The sequence below is a fragment of the Cheilinus undulatus genome, linkage group 20 (genome assembly GCF_018320785.1).
Source record: "Cheilinus undulatus linkage group 20, ASM1832078v1, whole genome shotgun sequence".
Taxonomy (NCBI): domain Eukaryota; kingdom Metazoa; phylum Chordata; class Actinopteri; order Labriformes; family Labridae; genus Cheilinus; species Cheilinus undulatus.
The window spans coordinates 20,093,613-20,114,040 of record NC_054884.1 but is presented as its reverse complement, the minus strand read 5'-3'; the positions used below and the strand labels follow the sequence as shown (position 1 = coordinate 20,114,040).

The following is a 20,428-nucleotide window of genomic DNA, read 5'->3' as shown; positions in this document are numbered from 1 at the left end:
AGAAAAAAAGAAAACTGTAAAGGAAAAATAATTATATATAATTGAAATAATAATGAAAAGAAGCAAAAATGGTTAAGAAGTGGCAAAGATGGGTTAGAGTGGCAAAAAATGTCAAAAAGGCTAATAAAAATTGGTGCAAAATGGGTTGAAAATGGCAAAAAAGGTTGCTTATATGGCAAAATGGGCAAAAAAAAGGAAAATTGTTACACTTGGCAAAAGAAGTTGCAAAAATAAGTTTAAAGTGGCAGAAATCTGGCATTAAAGGTCGGAAATTGGCAAAAAGAAAGGTTGAAAGTGAGCCAAAAAAGGAGAAAAGCAGCAAAAATTGTGGCAAAAAGAGGTGGCACCATTGTGTCAAAAATGGCAAAATAGGCAATGAAATTTATAAATGGGAGAAAAGGGCAAAACATTGGTTTAAGTGGCAAAAATTGGCATAAAGTGTAGAAAATGGGTTGAAAATGGAAAAATTGTCAAATTTTGTCACTATTGCTACTGATCAAACACACATGCATATCGTTAATAAATCCAGCTGGGGAGGGTCCATTCTCTAGGTTTTTGAGGGTCCCAGCCAATTATGTGGGCGAGGATATACAGGTACATCTCCTAAAATTAGAATATCATGAAAAAGTTCAATATTTTTTGTCACTCTTTTCTGAAAGTGAAACCCATATATTATAGGGCTGGATATTGTTAAGAACCTCACGATTCAATTCGATTTCGATTCTTTAGGTTGCGATTCGATTCAATATCGATTCAATTCGATGGTGATTTAAATGCTTCAATATCGATTCAGCAAGAAGTAGAAATACACAAATAACCTGTTGACAATTTTTTTATAACTATTTTCATTCCCATGTGAACATATGTGGTAGGTCACCTCACATTTTTTAGCAATAAAACATCTGAAAATAAAAATTTGAACAATAATAACTTATTTGTGCATAAGGAGTACAACAGTAAAAAACATGACAGTTCTGTATAAACACTGAAAAAGTAAAGTGCATGTAAACTGAATTAATATTTCTGTCCTCTTGGAAATTGTGATAAACCCCACATAACATGGTTATGGTCAGTTGTTGTTTGGCCGAGTGCGTTCTTTGTCCATTCAAAAACACGATTCACATGCACAGCGACCCCCACTGGCCAGGAGGTGAATCGATTTAGAGGATTTGCTGAATCGATATTGATTTGGGGAGGAAGTATTGTGATGCATCGATTAATCAATATTTTTACCCACCCCTAATATATAATATAGACTTGTTACACATAGAGTGAAATATTTCAAGCCTTTATTTCTTGAAATGTTGATGATTATGGCTTACAGATAAGAAAACCCAAAATTCAGTGTCTCAAAAAATTAGAATATTACATAAGATCAATATAAAAAGGATGATTTAAACAGAAATGTCAGGCTTCTGAAAAGTATGTTCAGTTCTCTGCACTCAATACATGGTTTGGCCTCCTTTTGCATGAATTACTGCATCAATGTGGCGTGGCATGGAGGCGATCAGCCTGTGGCACTGCTCAGGTGTAATGGAAGCCCAGGTTGCTTTGATAGTGGCCTTCAGGTCATCTGCATTGTTGGGTCTGGTGTCTCTCATCTTCCTCTTGACAATACCCCATAGATTCTCTATGGAGTTCAGGTCAGGCCAGTTTGTTGGCCAATCAAGCACAGTAACACCATGGTCATTGAACCAGCTTTTGGTACCTTTGGCAGTGTGGGCGGGTGCCAAGTCCTGCTGGAAAATGAAATCAGCATTTCCATAAAGCTTGTCAGCAGAGGGAATCATGGAGTGCTCTAAAATGTGGATTCTGTGCCTCTCCACTCTTCAAGGTCCCAGAGTCTGGAGGAAGAGTGGAGACGCACAGAATCCAAATTGCTTGAAGTCCAGTGTGGAGTTTCCACAGTCAGTGATGATTTGGGCTGCCGTGGCATCTGCTGGTGTTGGTCCACTGTGTTTTCTGAAGTCTACAGTCAACGCAGCCATCTACCAGGACATTACAAACAGAGCCTAGAAAGAGCCTGCTCAACGAAAGATGTGCCAATAAAGAGACCAGGTTAAACCATTGCCAACTCAAGTTTTACTTCGGTGATTTCTCATTTATTCAAAGCTCCTGAGTTTTTATTCACCCGTGAACCACATCTTTTTCCCATGTAAATCTACTGTTTATGAGTTGGGTGTAGCCTGCATTCCTGCTCTGTCCTCCTGTGTGGAGTGGTGGGCTACAGGTCAGTGTTAGTCTCAAGCTTTCTGTCTGGCTTTTGTCTTAGAATTGGTAGGTGAAAGCTTTTGTATGTATGCTGTTCTTCTGCCTTCTTCCATTTAAAAGACTGCTTCTTGTTTCAGCACCCACTTGGATAACATCAGTCAGCTGTGAGTAACAATAGCAGAGATAAATTGACTGGACAGCATTTCATTTAGATGCTGTAGTAACAGTAGGTCATGTTCACTGAGGTAAGACACCACACAGCAATCATTATGTTAGGATATCATATGTAATGGAAAAAGTGCATATAGAGGGCAATTTGTTCAACAAAAATTTCAAGAATACTCTCTTACGCTGTCTAACCTGGAAAAAAAAATATTTGCAGAGTTTTAATACTAGACTTTTATCAGGCAAACAGCTTGGTAAACAGGCAGGCCGTATTGGATAGGAAGTGGCTACACACTTGCAACAAACTTGTCATCATGACAATTCAATCTACTATTCATAACTTTAAATAAGGGGACTCAAGGTCCAGAAAGAGAATTTAGTTACAATAAAGAGAAGGAAAACACCACTGAAAACACCAGTAATTGATCAAAAGGGGGGATTATATAGTATACTTATTTCTAGTTTATCATCCTACTTACGAAAAAATCTTCACTAATAACTCCCAAAACAAGATGTTCTTAAACAAGTTCAACAGCATTGATTCATTTGCAAATCATCCATACAATCATGACATGCAAATTCTAATCGGGGTACATTTTTCTAAGAAGGTACATGGAAATTTTCGTCTGTATTATGGATGTAAAAATACCTAGAAAAAATATCCACATGTTGTGCATCTGGTAACATTACAGTATTCATTGTTATTACGGTTAAAAACGGTTACTATTTTTCTGACTCATGTAACTTCTGCATTTGTGGTATATTGCATTCCTCATTTGGTAACAGCAGCTGTTATGTAATCTAAAGTAACTGTCTCTAACACTAAGGGTCTTTGCAGAGAAGTAAATATTTAAAGATGGGACTTCTATGGAGGACTTCTACCAGGACATGATAACACTAAATCTGATACGGTTTGGAGTGCAAAGGGGATGTCTGGCTGTTGAACCCATTCGGAGTTTTCTGAATGCCCTTACACATCCTGTCCCTCAAGAGAGAAGCTTTGGCCTTATTCCAGGCTTATGAGTACCATTTCCTGCTTAATCAAGCTTTTATGAAGGAGGATATGGGGCAGGGAGAGGAAGTGACACACTTGTCCTGTGTTGAGACGAATCTTCCTCTCATTGCCAGTAACAGTCTCCAGTGGGCAACACAAGGTCAGAGAACAGTCCACTGATTGCAAAAAAGAGGGCTGTGTTTGTTTACATGGCCTAGAGGAGCAGAAAATAATATTCATGTATGAATTAGCAGGTAAGACAGGTATGACTGCATTCATAGCAGGCAGATGCACTGTTGTCAGAAAAAACAAAAGCCACGTGTGTGCTTAGTTGTCTCTCTTCATATCAGTCATCTCCACCTGTTTACTTTAATCTGGTGCACCATAACTTTAAACAACAACCATCTGAAACAACCTTTTTTTCCTCTTCCAAATCCATATTAGCACATAAACTCTGACTTAGGAGCCATCATTCTGTGACTCAGTCTTGCATGTGTCTGCCCTTTCCAATTGTTTGTTATAACTATAAATAGGTAGAGACACAATGTAGTGTTTGGGTCCTTAACTTGTGTATTTACTGATAGGACTGATGAATTTTAACACATGACTCACACTTTTGTGTTGTCCGTCCCCCTTGTTGCTTAAAACAACACACCAGCTTCCAAACAAAGCATGCTTGATGTTCTGGGTCTCCATGGACTGGAGCTTTAGTGTGCTGTTTAGCACTCCTTTTATAGGTAGTGACCTAGGTGAATTATGTAAGCGCGTGCACAGTCCTGAAATCAACATCTGAACTCAGGATGATTTTTGCCTTCATAAGGCAATTCACAGGGTTAGAGAGCCATGTGGTTCAGAGATGTTAGGATAACATTTTTTCCTAAACAATGCCAGTACTGATGCCCAGACATGATAATTTCTGGATACCCTCCGACAACAGTGTGATATAAAGAGAGCATATGTAATCTGCTCACCTCTGCTGGAGCTTAGTGACAAAACAAGAGTGGGTGATTTCTAATCCCTGTTGCAAGGGCCTGGATAAGAATTCAGATGATAGCTTAACTTAAAATAAGCTAAGCTAACCAACCAGCAACTCCTGATTTCCTGTACCTGTCATAGAGCACCAGCAAAACCAAGATTTTTTTTTTTTTTTTTTTTTTTTACTTGACAGCACGTTTTTTATTGTTTTAACAATTACAGTCATCTCATCTTGAAATTATGAGCCTTTTTGACAGCTTGGACTAAAATGACCCTCAGCTAGCTCAGTGATGTCATTTTTTGCTTGTTTCATGTTGGTAAATGTGCTAACCTCACAAAGCCGATGGATTGGCCAGATTCCTTGTCTCCAGTCTTAGAGGACAACAAGGTGGTAGCTACAAACTGGCTATGTGTAGCTCACATGTAGCTGTAGTTCAGTGGCAGTTTTTATGATAACTGGACAACATTTCTTCATTACAGGGAGAGCAAAGAACCACACTGGAAGCATTTTTAGGTCTTTGCTATTCTCCTGACTGGCACTGGCATGAGTTTGAGGTAGTTACAGGCTTGGGTATAGTGCACTGCAAGCCAGCATACAGTGGCTGCTGGTGTAGCGATGAGCGCAGACGTAGCTACAGCTGTAGCTTTTATCACAACTGGACACTGTGGTTGTTTTTTAAAGGTTTTGCAATTCCCAAACACAGACTATGGGTGGTTGCCCAGGTATTTAAGACATGTCCCATGCAACGGAAATGTTAAACAGTCTGTCTGGCATGTTAGGTTACTTCATAACAGGATTTGCACAGACAGCAATTATATGTACTGTATGCTTGTTGTGCAAGCTTGTGTTTTACAGAAGAAGACATTCACTAGTTTGTACAAGGGGCCACTTGATTTAAGTAGCATTTAAATATTGCTTACTAAAGTGACTTTGATCTAATATCTCAAGGTTGCATTTAACCTAGTTAGCTTCAAGCTGTCAGAAGTTAAAACGTAAAGGTACACCAAACTCTGTGCTTTCTCATCATTACCCACTGCTGTGCAGGTAAAAATGTTGAGGGTGAGAAAATAATTTTGAACCTGAATATTATTGTGTGTTTGATATTTGGAGTAATCATCAGCCCCAAGTTTTACTGGCAGTCCTTTCACAAAATTGTTTGTTAAGGACTTCATAGACAAAACTTATCTTGGACTTCTCAGTTGTATGGTTTCCGCTCTGGCTGAGCAAAGGCTTGTGGCTGGACTTCCTGAGATGGAAGCAATTGGTGCTGATTTGTGAATCTAATAAACAGATGGTGGCTTTTATTCTTCTTAAAGTATACATGTCCCAGAGTGGCCATGTCTTTGACATTCCTAGGTTTATAATAAGGAGCAGACAACGTGTAATCATCCAGCAGAGTTCCAGTTTATGGTCAGAATACATTTAAATCTACACATGGGAGGCACTGTTTAGCCAAGTGCTGTTATGTTAGGTGGAGGAGGGCAAGGCAGGGTCAAGGTGGGGAGGCACACACTCAGACAAATATCCCCTGACATACACATGGATTTCCTGTGTATGAATTCAGAACCATATTTTTTTCCTGATTCAGGGCTGGCTGTAAAGCCCTGCAGGCTTTCAGGGGTCAGACGGGCTGCACCAGAGATTTGTTCAAGCTTGTCATCATTACAGGAACAGGCTCTTGGAGTCAGCTCATTTATTCCACCTAATGACCACATTTTTTTCTTTGTCTTGACCTTTTCTTTACTTTTTATTCTTCTTCTCAGCATTTACACTGTCCAGATGCAACAGTCTCTTATGTTTTCCCATACACCCCTTCTCCTGGTCATAAATCTAAGAACCTAGGTTCTAAATTAACCCATGTCTTGTGATTTGAGGGATCCCATGGAGAGAGATTTACTCCTGCCCCCTTTTAAATGTATAACTCAATTCCAAAAAAAGTTGGGGCATTATGTGAAATGTAAATTAAAAACAGAATGCAATGAATTCAAATAAAAAATAAACCCATATTTATCCCAATAGAACGTAAACAACATATTAGATGTTGAAATAGAGACATTTTACCATTTTATGAAAAATTTGAGCTCATTTTGAATTTGAAGGCAGTAGCACATCTCATAAAAGTAGAAACAGGGCAAAGGCTGGAAAAATAAGTGTAAAAAGTAAGTGGTACAGATGGTAAAATTTGGAGGAGGATTTTGCAACTAATTAGATTAATTGGCTACAGGCCAGTAACATAACTTGGTACAAAAGGGACATTTTAGAGAGACAGAGTCTGTTAGAAGTAAAGATGGGCAAAGGTTCACCAATCTTCAAAAAACTGTCCAAAAATTGTGGAACAATTTCAAAAAATATTCCTGAAAATAAAATTGGGAAGACTTTGAATATCACACTTTCTACAGTACATAATATCAAAAGTTTCAGAGAATCTGGAGAAATCTTCAGACCCTCAGGTGGCACTGCATGAAAAACAGACATGATTCTGTCCTGGAAATTACTGCATGGGCTCAGGAAACCTTCCAGAAATCATTTTCTGTCGACACAGTTCACTGTGCCATTCCCAAATGCAACTTAAAGCTGTATCATACAAAGAAAAAGCCTAGAACAGTCCAGAAATGCTGCTGTCTTCTCTGAGCTGTCACTCATTAAAAATGGACTGAGACAAAATGGAAAACTGTTCTTTGGTCATTTTAATCTATATTTGAATTTCTCTTTAGAAACCATGGATGCTGTGTTTAGCAGACTAGAGAGGATAGGGCTCATCAAGCTTGTTTTCAGCGCGCATTTCTTAAGCCTGCAGCTTACACATCTGGAGTGGCACATTTGCAGTGTGGGAACTGTCTGTGTATGACCCTTTTTTGTTGCACACATTACTTTGTGAGCTGGTGATATATTTTAAACCTCTGCATCTCTGCAGTATGTGGTTTTCCACTCAGTCAGTACTTAATGGAACCAAATGAGCTCAACCAAACAGCCTTAAATTTTACTTAGAACATATCTTAAAGCCAAAAGCTGTAAATATGCCGTTTTATATCATGCTAAATGTGGAAAAGAGATGTTAAAAAAGAGTTTTGTTCTCAGGAAGCTAAAGTCCAACCCAACATGTACTGATGGAGACTCAGTGCAAACTTAAAAAGATTGCCAAGTCCATCACAGGGCTAACACATTCACACTTGAGGGCAATCACTGTGTCTGTAGTAAATAGTGACTCATTACGAGGTGGGATAATGTTGAAGAGGTGATTATTCCAGGCACCGAGCCTCAGTTATGTAAGACCTAAAATTGGATGAAGATGTTATTGGATGTGTGATTCTCACTCTCTCACCCTCTTTCTCCCTCCTCCCTCTTTACAACTGGCTCCAAGTGAGGCGATGCTGTTGAGGTTACATGAGAGTCTCTCTGCGGTGGTCGGCGGTCTCTGAGCAGATCTGGCTGACATCATTCTCACAGGGGGGTGATGGTGTTAGCAGGGGCAGGGCAGGGCTTGGCTCAGAGCTCTACAGCAGAGCCTGTTTGATTTGAACGCTGAAGACGTCCTTTGAGATTTACAGCCTAACAGTGCCTGTCTTGTCAAATTTGACTCCAAGACACTAATGATGACTTCCTTTTTTGTCTGCAGCACTGGGATGACTTTGGTGGAGTGAGACATTGCCATCAAGGAAGATCTACAAACCTGAATTAGGACAATCTAGCACCTCCACGTCTTCTTTCCTGCATTCATACTCCAAAATGGATGGGATAGACACTCTGCAGAGCTCTGCCCCAGAGACCAAAGCGGAGCGGATTGCTCGTTACAAAGCAGAAAGAAGGAGGGAGCTTGCCGAGCGCTATGGCAACACAGATGAATTTACCTCCAAATATGTTCGCAGGGACCGAAAAATCGGCGACGCATCTGAAACAGCATCCTCAGAAACCAAAGAAAAGGATAAATATGATGATAATGGATCAGAGAAAACGTACACCAGTAGGGGCCTGAGGAATAAAGAGGCAGAAACTGTAGAGAACACTAAGGATGAGCTGAAGTTGGAAATAGAAGAGACTATTCAGGTCAAAACAGACACAGAAGTCAGATCTTTGAAGATGTCTTCTCAATACAGGTGAGTTTCACAAAAAACAAAAAAACAAATACAGCCTTAAACTGCTTTGTTCAGTGTTGGTCAAGCAGCAAGCGGGTGTTGACAAATAAAGCTTTGGTGCCTGGAGTGTTCACTTGAGACCCAGAGGATCAAAAAATATCCATGTTAATACACACATTGTAAGAGCAACCATTAACATGTTTAGAACTTGGATTAAAAATGGTGAACAACTTATTTGTTTATTAAAATCTGCACTGCTTAGATATACAATATTAATAAGGCTAAAAGTAATATTGGAATTCATGAAATGTCTCATTTTAATGACGGGTGGGGTGTTTCCTTAGTAATAATGATCATGAAGTAGCTCTGATCACTACTTTACTTCCATATACCAAAATTACAATCTTTGCTAGCATTTGTATTACCCACCAACAGTAACACTACAGAGATTAATACATCCACCTTTAACTTTGGTATATAACAGAGTTGGATTGGGCCAGCTTCAGCATATTGAGGGCATTGTGCCAGACTGTTGTAGTGAAGAGGGAGCTGAGCTGAAAGGCAAAATTTTCAATTTATAAGTCAATCTATGTTCCAAACATCCAGAGAGAGCTCAGAGTAAAGCTGCTATTACTCCACATTAGAGGGAGCCCCTCTAATGTGGATGCCTCCTGGTCGCCTCCTTTTTGAGGTCCTCCAGACACATCCTACTGGAATCTTGCGGTATGGCTGTTCTGGGATCCCCCTGCCTTTCCACAAGCCTTTGTGGATCATCATGTTGTTCCAGCATCAAGCAGGAACAATATAGGTTACTGCTAGGGATGCATGATAATTATCGGTACTGATAAATTATCAGCCTATATTGCATATACTTTACATATTTTTTCTATCCCGATAATAAAATATCCACCGATAAAATGCACCAATAACACAGGCGTTTGTTGTCTTTCTCATAAAACTTCACATTCCGAAACAGTAGGTGGCGTGCCAGTATGTGACCCGCTGTTAAGCACTAGAATAAGAGGAAGCATCTTCAGTGCTAAGAGGCTAACAACATGTTGGAGTTATTCAGAATTTACAGGGAGAATGCCCTTGAGTTTAACACAACGGATCTTATAAGTCGCATAAAAGTCATCATCCTAATGTCGTTAAAACGAAGCAGCAGTTGCGCTAGCCTTCGCCATAGGCATTAGGACCAAGCCAAAGGCTAACACCAGGCAGAGTGCTGATTGGCATTGGAAACTGCAGAAAGTTTGCCACAGCCAAAAGGAAAAGCTAATAATGACAATGTCATATCACCCACCCTTAGTCTCAGTATTTGGAAAAGAAAAGGCACATGAATAATGTCTTTAATTTTCAAAGCAAAAAGTTTCTATACATCTGTTATCTGTTTATCACAGCCCTGTCATAGTGTTCCAGATGATACCTGAACTTGATCAGAGGCATGAAATGCAAAACTACTGAGACACAGTGACTCATAATAGGAATTGATAAAAACAACCCGTATCTGTATTTTCTTGTATGTATTTCTGTTTGGCTGTTTTTTAACTAGAGTGCCGGGTTGTTGTGCTCCCCTGACCTTCAAGGAAACCAGCTTAAACTTAGAGCTAAATGTTCAGATCACTAATTACATTTTATCCAGTACAATGGCTCCTTTCTTTGAGAAACATTTATTTAGAGAACCTTTGCAGTTCAGCTTGGAAAGGCAGCTATTAAATTACTGTTAAAGGCTTCACTGACTCCTAATGAGTGAAGAGGAGGCAACAAGTCGGCACATTTGCTGAACACTGAGTGCTATCTCCTGTTTGAAGTAAACACTACAGCTAACATTTCCAAAATTGGCCATGTGTGCAAAGCAGAGCACTGGCTCATTTATTTTGCCATGTTATGTTTTACACTAATGACACGAAAGCATCTTTTCAGTTCTGTTACAAGCAGTTAGTAAGAACTTGCTTGTTTAACAGATCATGACAACAAAAAACAGTTGTCAGAGCATTTATTTTTTTCATGTGCTGTCAGCAGTGTTCTTCTGAGAATTGTACATAAATGGAGCAAAACATGACCAGTCGTGTGCCTGGAGATGTTTGAGCTGTAATCAAGCAGAGGATTGTGCCATGTGCACATAGCCAGACTTGTCTGTTCTTGAAAAACAGCCCGAGGGAACGATGAGAGGGAGAGAGAGAAGAGCTGAGATGGACAGTGTTGAGATAGAGAGAAATTTTGGCTTGCAGGGGGAGGTAGGATTATTGCCCTCTGCCAAGTTTTCATGCCGTGCGCTTAATGAAGCAAGACATCTAGATAGCTGCAAGATGGCCAAATAAGATGGGAAAGGCCATGTGTTATGTTGTAATATTCTTTAATAAGAAAGACAGTATGGGCAGTGTTGCATGTTTCAGTAAATCTTAGTGCATCAAGTGTTTTAGTGATAATCTCTAGATTTAATTTTAATGTGAAAGGAGCTGTTTTCTTACAGACTCAGCTTATCACAAGCAGGATGAATATTTCAGAAATCCCAGAGTAAAGTCACAGAACAGTCAGGGCTTACTTTTTTAATTAAAGAGAGCTTAAACACAGGCTGACATGTTGATGTGTTTGTCCACATGCCTGTCTTTCACGTTAGCTGTAATCTTGGCAGTTCTGTGAAGTTTGTGATGAGTCATGATTTTTTGTGAAGTAAACAGAGCATGCTGAATAGATACAGCAGAAGGTATGGCTATGGCTGCTAATCTCCAAATATTAGTTGTGTATTCTATCTTTTATTCACTCTGCAGTGAGTTCCCTGCTCTAACATTGTCATTCATGCTTCCTTCTCTCATCTAAAAAATCCACAGAGGTCATTTTATCTGGGATGTATGTTTATTGAAATGTCCACAACTCCTGGTTTACTTGATATGTCTTCACTGAACCTTTCTATCCTGCATGTTTTTGTGTCTGCCACAGAAATAGCAACAAGGAAACTGGAACTCAGCTGTTCCAAAGATAATGAAAACTGTCTGTCAACAGGTTTATCTGTGACTGACAAGAATCCTGCCCTCTAAATGTCACAGCTGAAGGGTGACATTCTTCAGACGCTTCATTTTGACTTTTACAATTAACTGTCAGTAAAAATGCAATGTTATTGTTCTATGAAAACCTCAAAGGAACCCTTATCTCATTTCAAAGAGAACACCGTTACATCATGCTACTTTGCTATCACTGTTTGTACAAAATGTGATCCTGAACCTAAAGGGAGCGTACGTGCACCACAGCAGTAGCTTTCAACATACAGACCAATCAGTGGATCATCAGGTGACAACATTCATGATGTGCAATCTCTGAATTCTGGTCATTTTTTGGGCTGCACTTAATTGATATCTTTATAATGCTTATTCTAGCCAATACCAACATTTATATAACTGTTTTTCCTTCACTAAAAAGACAGAAATTATCTCCTGTGCTAATTTACCTGTTACTCTTTTTGCAATTGTCTGTCTTAAAAACAAACATTTGATTCTACCATAAATGATGAACTTTTCTTTTTCAAATACAAACTGAGAGATTCTTTGGATTACACCTACATCATGTGCAAAGTATTTTTTAACTGTGACACACCAATTGTTTGCCCCGTCCAGGGGTGGCCAGGACACAACATTAAAATGAACTGTGACACACCTGTGTCAGAAGAAACAAAATCACTCAATGTTGTTTGCCCTATGACTTCAGTGTCTGTTGCTTTGGTATTGAAACAGGGATTTAAATTTTCTTTCTTTTTTTTTTTTTTTTGTTTAGATTATTTAAAAATCAGATATCCTTACACCTGGACTTTACATTTCATGTTTAATTTATTCACCTTTTTAAAGTGCCTGTTCAACAATATTTTGCACAGTTTTACACACTAAAACACAGCAACTAAGGGTTCAGTGTCATGTTTAGATATACTTTGAAAAACAGGCTGTGGGAGCTAGTATAAAATGGTTAATAACAAGCCAATTTTCCAACTAGAAAACAGTTTACCACTGAGCCACCACCCCCTAAAACTGTTCATGAATAAGACTTGCACCCTAAAAATCTTATAGAATTCTTCTTTGTATTTGGGTTTGATGTTCTGCACATTATTGACCATGTATAGAGCTAGCATTTTTTGCTAACTGTACATTGTTGTATGCTAGTGGATTATAAAAGGAAAGAAGTAAAGAATAGACTGCTCAGGATTGAGCTAATTATTGTTTACCTAACTGAAGTTTCATGTTTAAGTACACGACATATGAAGAACGGAGATATCCAGAAGTGAAGCACACAAATTAGAGACATAGAGATTAAATCTTGTAACTACACCATGGTTATAATTATATCCTCTCTGTACTGTAACTTGATCCTCTCAGTGCGACATAATTACAAAGAGCAAGAGTGTGGAGGTTAACTGTAAGTGTTTGATAATTGACTCTTTTGCTTTTACACGAATTTGTGTTAAACTTTTCAGTCCCAACTTCCATCGTTATATAAAATCTACAACACATTTTCATCATTTTCGAGTATCACGAAAGTTTTCTGTCTTACATCACTAAAATTATTGTTTTACCTTCATCAATTTGTGATCTTTGTGATTACTGTTTCACATCTTAACCTGCCACCCATTCACACCATAAATATTTTATCCTGGCATTTTAAGATTCCCCTCAATTTCCCAAAGTTTCACAGAGGCAAGCCAAACCAAAACTGACAAATCTTTCCGTGGTCACCAAACCGAAGCCCACAATCAGTCATAATCATATACTGCTGTAAAAATTGCTTTTTAAATGTTCTTTCATACAAAGTGACACTCATCTAAGGACAGGTTTAAATATACAGAGTCAGATCCAAGATTTAATCATTTTCTTAGATTTTTTCCACCTTTAAAGCTGACACATCATGTGGACTATATAAAAGTGCCTTTATGATTGCCGTAAAGCTACAAAACCCTTTCAACATAATAATGACGCCTTAATTGAATCATTTTCTCCAATTTTCTTGTAAACAGTCCCTCCAGGATTTCAGGGGCTTTTTTTCTGTGACCTTTACAGCCTAAGTGGCTGATTTTGCTACAGCTTTTCAATAAGAATTTCCCGCCTAAATTACAAAAGTGAACATGCCATATAGCTGCTAATTTCTGCAGGGTCTTTTAAAATTTTCTAATATTCTTCACCTGAAAAGGGCTCATCATTACAGCAGTGTTGTATGTTTTACATTTAAAGTGCACAGAACTAGTGCTGCATGATTTGGAAATAATGTGTGATTGCAATTAACAATACTGAACAATATTGCAATTTCAATATAGTTCATAAATGGAGTCTATGTGCTTGGTTAACAAGGAAAAAGCAGAGAATGATGACAGCCTTCAAGTGTGCGTTTACATACAAACATTACTTTGCATAAAAAATACAAAATCATACGTTTTTACAGTTTTTCTTTTAAACTAACTTAATAATTTCCAGAATCAACTTTTTTTCCTTTATTTGAAAATAAAGCTACTTCTACAAAGTGCAATAGTGGCACTGTTGTAAACTTAAAGGCGTTTCTGCAGGGTTTCTTTGTAAACCTGTCAAGTTTAGTTACGATAGTTTTTCTCTTCTTGATATGTTATTTTTTCAAAAAAAAAAAAAAAAGAATAAACCCAGATAAATGATGTACCTTTATGTACACTTGTTTCCTCATTAGCTTTACTAATAAACTTGCCAGTATGTGCCTGAAATGTCATCAACCATTTCTAAAGACATTCAAAGTTAAGTTTGACCAACATGACGAATACAACTGACAGTAAAATTAATGCTTACAATACAGGGTCGATCTGACATGACTTTCAAGTCGCAGCACACACATTGAAACTCTAAAATTAACAAATGGCACATCTGTGCCATGAACGATCTGTTTATTAGCAAGGACCGCAACAAAGTGCCTTTTTATAGCGGAAATCAACTCACCTAGGATAGGTCTCAGGTAACTGCCTTGCGACAGCAGCATCACCTGTTGCCTGACATTAGAGGAGACTACCAGACTCCTCTGCACAGAGCTCACTTCTCAGGCATCTGATGAGGATTACATGCTAACTTAAATGCAGGTTTGTCACAGAAATGAGAAAACATGCAGTTCTGGCTAAAATTTCAAAGCACAGAAGGGGCAGCGTGATGTGCACAGGTCACCTGAATATCACGTCTGCATGATGTGACTTTTCCTCATGTGCATATAGCTATTGAGATAGAAATATGATATATTGCTAGGCCCAATGTAAAAGTTGATGTAAATCCAAGCATGTAGAGCCCTCATCACATGTACCAGTCTAAATTTTTGGCCCAAACATGCCTGAAAGTTTTGTATAGTACTGTATGTATCAATGTCATGTTTCCCCCCCTTTGATATTTGGAAAAGTAGTCCCAGCTTTATGTCTGAGCTTTCTGTGCAGTTATTGGTTTGGAATAGACAACACTGTAAACAGACCATAGATACAGTTTTTTCTGTAACATGGCCATCACTCCTTTACATTACATCTGCATAAGGAATTCAAACCACAATCAAGCTTTCATTCATATTTGACTTTGTATTTTATTTTCTGTAGTATTTCACATAAATAGGTTTAGTTTGTTTGCATTTACTAATGTTTGCACACTGTGTTATCCATCCATCCAGTCATCTACCATTTTTTCACTTTATTGGGACCAATGACAGCAGTCAAAGCAAGTTCACCCAAACATACCTCTCCCTGGCCAAGCTCCCCAACTCCTCCTGGAGGATCCAGAGGAATTGCCAGGCCAGAAGAGATCAGAGGCTTGAACCACCTTAATGGACTCTTCTTGCTGCAAAGGAGTAGCAGCTACACTCCCAGATCCCTTTAGGTATCGGCTCCTCACTCTGTCTCTGAGACTGAGCTTGGTTACCCTTCAGAGGAAACTTATTTTAGCCGCTTGTATCCACAATGTCATTCGTTTGGTCATTACTCAAAACTCATGAGGGTTTTAAACAAAGATCAGCTGGTTATTTGAAAGCTTTGCCTTTTAGGCTTAGTTCCCTCTTGACAGCGACAGTCTTACACAACACCTTTGTCACTGCTGATGCTGTACCAATCTGTCCGCCAATGGTTGTCTGTTAACGAAAAGCCTATGTGGATTCGATTTAAAATGTCTTTGTTTTTGTTACATATTTACAGAAAAAAACATTAAGTTGTGTATTTTGTATTGTGCCATTCAGCAGGACAATTGAAATGATGCCACGTTAAACAACATGAGCTCAAACCTGAGTGTTTTCAGAGTGTTTTCTTAACTTAACACTAGTTGTCTCGTCTGGAATTTAAATTTTCAACTTTGAAATTAGTTGCCTGACCACATCCCTTGTTCAAAGCAGTCACTAATTTCATCATTGAAAAATGTAATTAACTCTTTCAGATATCAGTTATAAAGGCTACATACAGTATGTTTTTAGACAGTATTCAGCACAGTTAAATTGCACTCAGTTTTCACTGTTTTTTTTTTTTTTTTAATTCCCTGTAGATGAGTCGACTGCTCTTAATTTAAGTTTCCATTTAATTCTCAGAGAAATTAGTCATAAGGAACAGAAATAGACCCATTCCCTCACAGTGCTGCTGTTTGAATGGACCTAAACACAGTGTGCAGTAGAGTACAAAGAGAGTCAGAAAAGAGTCTGGCTTTATTTATCCATTACCAAACAATCCCAAACCCACAGATCAGATCAGCCTGGGGCCATCTCCCCTCCCTCAGTGACCTATGTCCTCTCCCAGATGTCCACCACGGCTCCTCTTTGTGTGTAACGCTCCCCCCCTCCTCCTGTTACATCATTGCTGCTACCCCACAGGCAGCTGCTGTCTCCATCCATATTTAACGCCCATTACTTAGAGCTGAATGGACATCTTTAGATGCTGTACAGGCAGTGCTGTGCTGTTATATCATTGCTAGCATCCGACTGGAGGAGCAGCATGAGTAAATATTAGTGCACTCATATGAAAGGAGGCACAGTAAGTCACTTCTGTCACAGTTGTCATTCAGGATGTTTGTATCTTTTAATGTGTCTTTCTTTTACTAATTTGGATTCATTTTTCTGACTAGCTTGGCCGAGACACTTGTCATTTCTGTCGTCGCTCCTGAATTTAAGATTGTGACCTAATTTGTCTCTGTCTTTCTCTCCTAGGCTGCTGGAAACTGATGACGCAGAGGAGCCAAAGGGTAAGACGAAACCCTCCACTTTCCCTGCACTCATGTCCTCTTTTGTTTCACACACTGCTTTATCTCTGAACTCATTCAAGGTCTCTGCACACTGAGCTCATTTCTGATCAGATCACCTACCTGGTTTATAGATGCAGGCTGTTTTAGCTCTCTGCCACTGAGAAGGAGTTAAAGAAAAACAGACCTACAGATGTGTTTGCCTCCTTTTTGTGCAGAGTATAATTGAAACTGAATGTTTTGCCTCAGGCATTGGTTTTCTTTTCAGAAAGCTAAGGGAGATAATTTTTGGCACGTGTCTGCAGAGTTTTGTTCAAAGAGTGTGGCTCCTCAGTTGGTGTGCGAGGTGCTCACACTTCAGGGTGTGTGTATTTCTGTGCAAAACTTTGATCATTTCAAATCAAACTGAAAGCTTGTTTCAGCAAGCTACCATTATGGGCTAATTTTAGAGCCAGAGAAGTGAAAAAATAGCTGAACTTACTAACAGTATGCTGGTTGCTTTTTAAAAATTCACATTCAGCCACCTGAGCCTAGAGCCTCTGTTTGTGCACCTCCTGTCTGTCTACATTAGTTTCCTCCTGCCTTTTTTCTATTGGTTGGCCCGCTTTTCTGTTTGTTTTTCTTTGCTTATGTATGGGATACGGCTATGTTTCTGTTTGCTTTTTGCTCTTACATGATGTCTGTGTTTGTGTGCTTTGTGTGTTAAAGTGTCAGACTGTACAGACACCAGCAGAGAGAGGTGATGAAAAGACCCCAGAGCAAAACAGCAGGTGTTTTTTCTGTATTTATGGAGCTGTGAAGCATTTATGCTTACCCAACAGTGTAAACTGACTTTCCTACCTTCAAAGTAAAATAGAGGGCAAGAAAATAAAAAGTTTAAATGATTACCAAAGTGAGTCAAAATGTTAATGTTTAATTCTATCCTAGCTCTATTCTTCTGTTGAGGCCCTACTACAGGATTGTCTGTTCAATACAGTCACTTATTTAAATTAAGCAAGGCTTTTTCCATGCATATGTGCATGACAAAAGTAAGTTTTGTTTGAGAGAGACAGGAAATCTGTGTTCAAATAAATCACAGGTTCAATCCAAACACTTCTTAGTGTGTTTGACTTGTGTACTTACTTACCAACTGTTTGGGTAGATCTCTTGATTGCACAGCACAGTCTCCACCTCTTGGTTTGATCTACAATGAACTTCCTCTCTTTTTTTTGTCATAAAATCACAACTTAAAAAAGAATGTATTAGTTAACAGCAACTAGATGCTCAGATTGATCAGCCACCAATCATATCTTCATTAAAAATGAGTGATTGGGAGGGTATTTATTTATTTATTTTTTGCTTCTTGCACCAATCACCTTTGGGGATCCAATTTGGTTAATACTCCAGTGCAGGGGGTCTCAACTGGTTTCTCCAACCAACTCCTTTGTGAGAAATCAAGGCCCACATTTAGGAAATGTTTTCATCAGATTTATTTAATCAAACATGGTGCTGTTTGGACCTCAAATAGTCCAGGACCTGGCAGAATAAAATCACCAAAGAAAATACCCCAATGTTTCCAGGAAACAGGTGGGAAGAAAAACCTGAAAAAAATCCTCCAAGTTTCCTGAAAATTCCCTAATATTTCTGGAAACCTCCTGGGAAAGAGTGCTGAAAGGTTCTGTGAAAAGTCCTAATTATTGCTGTTGAAAATTCCTAAAAACATCCTTGTAAAATGCCTTTAGCTTTTAGATTTACAGAAAAATTCACAATGAATATTACCAAAACATTCTAGGAAATGCACACAGAAAACTCCAATTATATTACTGCAGAGTGTAACTTCCCCCTGGCTTTATTTTCACTCTCCACAGTCTCACCAAATGTCCTGTATAAAACACAATTTCATTGGCTATATGTAATATGAGTACTAGCCAATCAGCACTCAAGCCTGGGCGCCACTGACACATCGAGCGTATGGTATTGCTTCCTGTTTTCCTGCTGCTACTGTGTTGCTCTGTGCTGTTTCTCATGCAGATTTTGAGTTAAACTGTTGATTTTTTTTTCTTGATTTTGGGATCATGCAATTTAATCTTTGCCACATCGAGTATATTTTGTACATAATGATAAATGCCTGTCTATTCCATATATCGGTTATTGGTCTCATGAATATTTGTATCGGCCCTGAAAACGGTCAACCACTAGTTATTTTGCAGTTAGCAACATACTGATGTTACCTTGCAAAGCAGATGGATATGCCCGTTTCCTTGTTTCTCACTGGCGAATCCATCTTGCAAAGCTCCCATCTGAACCGTTTGGGTTAGGTTAGAAAGTGACAGGACCAATCAGCAATGAGGGGCAGTACTTTCAGGCGCAGCGTAGTTGTGACGTAAACAAGCTGCAGCAAGAGTGCAGTTATGGAGGAAGAGATTAGGGTGGATGCTGCTAAAGTGCCAGTTTTATCAGAACTTGACGACATTTCTTCATTAAAAGAAGAACAAAGAACAGCAGTGAGTTTTTTTCTATTCAAAAACAACAAAAGTCGAGTACTTACATGTCTATGGTAGCCATGTTTCTCGTTATTCCTCACTAGCTGCACACGCGCAACTCAATAGCAGCTACGTCACGTGTTTTGTTGCTCTGATTGGCCCGTAGAGATGTGACAGACAGACAGTTCATCCAGTCATACTCCGAGTTTTTTCAAATCCTCTGCCTTTTCTCATACATTTCCTACTGAAGCTTTTCTAGATGGATGTGTGAAACAAATCCATTTGGCGTGTCAGGTTAATACTGATGCACATCCTCACTTCATCACTTCCGACATGTATTTCCAGTTCAGGCTACACTGAATAAGGGCCTGTGTCCACTGCCAGTGTTTTTAGTGTTGGCAAAGCTCACAACCTAATTTTCAGAGCTCTTCTCACCAGCACTCGTTGTTGCTAGATTGCAAAAGTTGACTCCTTTTCTTGATAGCATCCATAGCGTAATTATAAAATAGCTCCATGTGCTTCATATTCCCATATTTCAAGGAATTATCATCAAGAAAACTTGAGGACAGTGGAAAGGAAATCCTGTCCTGACAGAAGCAGCAGCAGCAAACAGGAAACTTTACGCTTAAAAAGACAAGTCAGATTTGTTTCTCCTCAGAAATCCTGCCCCTTTTGATGATTTTGATGAGCTAGAAGTGACGTTGACAAGTGAGTCCTGTTCTGAGTTGCTCTCAGCTGAGAGCGCTGTGAATGGTGACAGCTGATAATGAAGGCATTTTTTTCTGCTCAAGGTGCTGAGTGCTGAGAACGCCACTTAGAAGTGACCAAAATGAGTCTTCTCGGGAGGGTGGCAGAGTTCAGCCCTAGAGATATGTGAGGAGTTCAGACATCCAGAGGGAACTAAGAGTAGAGCCGCAGCTCCTTGCAGCACTGGAGGGATTATATGTCCTGTCTGGTCTGGGAATGCCTCGGGATCCTCCAGAAGTAGTTGGAAAGTGTTGCTGGGGAGAGGGATGTCTGAGTTGACTTGCTCAGCCTGCTGCCACCGTGAACTGGCTCTGGATAAATGGAAGAGGATGGTTGGATGGATGGATGGAAGCTTTTTCTCATTACTATAGAGTCAGTTGTCTTGCAGTCTGAAGTTTATGGGTCTGATCACCAGCTTCCACAGTCAGATGTCTTTGTGTCCTTTGGTAAGACATTTAACCCCAATTTGCTCCCACTACTTCATGAGTTGCGTGTAAATGGGTGTGAATGGGATTCTGATAGCTGCTCTACATATCAACCTTCACCATCAGTTTGAGAATGTGGGATAAATGAGTGTGAATGTGTACGTGTGATCTGTATTAAAAGCGCTTTGAGCA

The 20,428-nt window shown here is 39.1% G+C and overlaps 1 protein-coding gene across 3 annotated transcripts in view; it reads left to right on the top strand.

The window, feature by feature from the left end:
* Positions 1 to 20,428, top strand: part of svild (supervillin d) — a 68,118-nt gene that overhangs the window by 13,099 nt on the left and 34,591 nt on the right. For all 3 annotated transcript variants that reach the window (XM_041815392.1, XM_041815390.1, XM_041815391.1), the window contains 2 exons: positions 7,963 to 8,440; positions 16,571 to 16,605. In XM_041815392.1, the coding sequence (XP_041671326.1) occupies positions 8,073 to 8,440; positions 16,571 to 16,605 (403 nt within the window). In that variant the 5' untranslated portion in view covers positions 7,963 to 8,072. The remainder of the gene's footprint in view (positions 1 to 7,962; positions 8,441 to 16,570; positions 16,606 to 20,428) is intronic.